Source organism: Calidris pugnax, unplaced genomic scaffold, assembly GCF_001431845.1.
Source record: "Calidris pugnax isolate Ruff unplaced genomic scaffold, ASM143184v1 scaffold169, whole genome shotgun sequence".
Taxonomy (NCBI): Eukaryota; Metazoa; Chordata; class Aves; order Charadriiformes; family Scolopacidae; genus Calidris; species Calidris pugnax.
Genome location: NW_015090894.1, coordinates 39,728 through 43,133, shown reverse-complemented (window position 1 = coordinate 43,133; position 3,406 = coordinate 39,728). Strand labels below are relative to the sequence as shown.

Here is a 3,406-nt window from a genome sequence, read left to right as displayed (position 1 = left end):
AACCCAGTCCCCCCCCCCACCCCCGGTGGCATTTGAGCTGCTGAGAGTGGGGTCACCCAGCACCCGTGACGGGGAGGCTGTGTTTCACCCCTCTGCCCCGCCCCTGGACCCCCCCCCAGCACCCAAGGGTGCCGTGGTTGCCATTTGGCGGCCACTGGGACCTCAGGGAGGGGGGATTAATTTGGGTTTTTAACCCTAAGTCGGTGTGGGGAGGAGGGGATGGGGAAAATGGAGCAGCACTGAGTGTCCCCCCGGCCCCCGGGGGCAGGTGGGGACCCCTTGGTCCTGGCACGGGCCACGGAGCCGGGATTTATCCCGGGCACCTGCCCCCGGGATTTCCTCCGAGGGGTGAAACGTGTCCCCAGCTCACGTGGAGCAGCCCCAGGGCAGGGGACACGAAGGGGACAATCCCTCCTGAAGGGGACAAGCCCTCCCGTGCTCCTGCTCCACACGAACGTGGCCCCATGGTCAGGGATCAGGACAAAGGTGGAGGCCAAGGGTGGGGGGAAGGACAAGGCTGGAGACCAAGGATGGGGTGAAGGACAAGGCTGGAGACCAAGGGTGGGGTGAAGGACAAGGCTGGAGAACAAGGATGGGACAGGGCTGGAGACCAAGGATGGGACAAGGCTGGAGGCCAAGGGTGGGGTGAAGGACAAGGCTGGAGACCAAGGATAGGACAAGGCTGGAGACCAAGGGTGGGGCGAAGGACAAGGCTGGAGACCAAGGATGGGACAAGGCTGGAGACCAAGGGTGGGGTGAAGGACAAGGCTGGAGACCAAGGATAGGACAAGGCTGGAGACCAAGGGTGGGGTGAAGGACAAGGCTGGAGACCAAGGATGGGACAAGGCTGGAGACCAAGGATGGGGTGACGGACAAGGCTGGAGAACAAGGATGGGACAAGGCTGGAGACCAAGGGTGGGATGCAGGACAAGGCTGGAGACCAAGGATGGGACAAGGCTGGAGACCAAGGATGGGGTGAAGGACAAGGCTGGAGACCAAGGATGGGACAAGGCTGGAGGCCAAGGGTGGGGTGAAGGACAAGGCTGGAGACCAAGGATAGGACAAGGCTGGAGACCAAGGGTGGGGTGAAGGGCAAGGCTGGAGACCAAGGGTGGGGTGAAGGACAAGGCTGGAGACCAAGGATGGGACAAAGCTGGAGGCCAAGGATGGGGTGAAGGACAGGGCTGGAGACCAAGGATGGGACAAGGCTGGAGACCAAGGGTGGGGGGAAGGACAAGGCTGGAGACCAAGGATAGGACAAGGCTGGAGACCAAGGGTGGGGGGAAGGACAAGGCTGGAGACCAAGGATGGGACAAGGCTGGAGACCAAGGATGGGGTGACGGACAAGGCTGGAGAACAAGGATGGGACAAGGCTGGAGACCAAGGGTGGGATGCAGGACAAGGCTGGAGACCAAGGATGGGACAAGGCTGGAGACCAAGGATGGGGGGAAGGACAAGGCTGGGGACCAAGGATGGGACAAGGCTGGAGACCAAGGGTGGGTGAAGGACAAGGCTGGAGACCAAGGATGGGATGACGGACAAGGCTGGAGAACGAGGATGGGACAAGGCTGGAGACCAAGGATGGGACAAGGCTGGAGACCAAGGATGGGGTGACGGACAAGGCTGGAGAACAAGGATGGGACAAGGCTGGAGACCAAGGGTGGGATGCAGGACAAGGCTGGAGACCAAGGATGGGACAAGGCTGGAGACCAAGGATGGGGTGAAGGACAAGGCTGGTGACCAAGGATGGGACAAGGCTGGAGACCAAGGGTGGGTGAAGGACAAGGCTGGAGACCAAGGATGGGGTGACGGACAAGGCTGGAGAGCAAGGGTGGGATGAAGGACAAGGCTGGAGAGCAAGGATGGGACAAGGCTGGAGAGCAAGGATGGGACAAGGCTGGAGACCAAGGATGGGACAAGATTGGAGAGCAAGGGTGGGGTGAAGGACAAGGCTGGAGAGCAAGGGTGGGATGCAGGACAAGGCTGGAGAGCAAGGGTGGGGTGAAGGACAAGGCTGGAGAGCAAGGGTGGGATGCAGGACAAGGCTGGAGACCAAGGGTGTGGGGAAGGACAAGGCTGGAGACCAAGGATGGGACAAGGCTGGAGGCCAAGGGTGGGGTGAAGGACAAGGCTGGAGACCAAGGGTAGGACAAGGCTGGAGGCCAAGCGTGGGTGAAGGACAAGGCTGGAGACCAAGGGTAGGACAAGGCTGGAGAGAGCAAGGGTGGGGTGAAGGACAAGGCTGGAGACCAAGGGTGGGGTGAAGGACAAGGCTGGAGACCAAGGATGGGACAAGGCTGGAGATCAAGGGTGGGGTGAAGGACAAGGCTGGAGATCAAGGGTGGGGTGAAGGACAAGGCTGGAGACCAAGGATGGGACAAGGCTGGAGATCAAGGATGGGACAAGGCTGGAGACGAAGGGTGGGGTGAAGGACAAGGCTGGAGACCAAGGGTGGGGTGAAGGACAAGGCTGGAGACCAAGGATGGGTTGACACCCCCCAAAAATGCCCCTTTTCCTCCATTTTCTTTCAACTCGGTGCCTTTAACCCTTCGTTACACGCCCCGAGCCCAGAGGGAGGTGCTCACCAGAGACCACACGTCCCCGTTGATGCACAGTCTCTGCTCTCGCGTCTGAGGGCTTTCAAACTTTTTGGTGACCCCGAAGCCACCTTTGCTCCATCCATCAGGCTCCAGGCAGAAGGTGACACCCCCCAGGTCTGGCACCAACACCCCTCCTTGGCTGGTTGCCCTCTTGTTTTCCTGCTCCACTCTTGACCCCAAGGCAAGAGGAAGAAGCTGTTTATGTCACGCTCCAGTAGAACTCAGGAGTCATCTCTGTCACCTCCTCTGTCACCTCCTCTGTCACCTCCTCTGTCACCGTGTTCCCAACCCACATCCCGCTTGAGGTATTTTGGGTTTTTTTGGGGGTGGGGGGATGATGCCACCAGGATGGGCCACGTCACTCCTGTTCTGGCCGGGGGGTACGGGTGGTTTGGGGACACTTGGCACGTTCATGTCACCTGAGGCTGGTTGCCCTCTTGTTTTCCTGCTCCACTCTTGACCCCAAGGCAAGAGGAAGAAGCTGTTTATGTCACGCTCCAGTAGAACTCAGGAGTCATCTCTGTCACCTCCTCTGTCACCTCCTCTGTCACCTCCTCTGTCACCGTGTTCCCAACCCACATCCCGCTTGAGGTATTTTGGGTTTTTTTGGGGGTGGGGGGATGATGCCACCAGGATGGGCCACGTCACTCCTGTTCTGGCCGGGGGGTACGGGTGGTTTGGGGACACTTGGCACGTTCATGTCACCTGAGGAGGGCAGGGAGAGGGGACACGTTTGCAGGGCAGAGGGTCAGGGGTGACAACCAGCTGTCCCCTGCCTCGGGCAGCACGTTGTGGGGGGGGTGAGT

The 3,406-nt window shown here is 60.2% G+C and overlaps 1 protein-coding gene across 1 annotated transcript in view; it reads right to left on the bottom strand.

Annotated features, from left to right (window-relative positions):
• LOC106891634 (mitochondrial uncoupling protein 2-like) overlaps positions 1-3,181 on the bottom strand; it is a 30,515-nt gene extending 27,334 nt beyond the window's left edge. Inside the window, exon 1 of the mRNA XM_014948320.1 lies at positions 3,095-3,181. Coding sequence (XP_014803806.1) covers positions 3,095-3,181 — 87 coding nt within the window. The remainder of the gene's footprint in view (positions 1-3,094) is intronic.
• Positions 3,182-3,406: the final 225 nt, after the last annotated feature.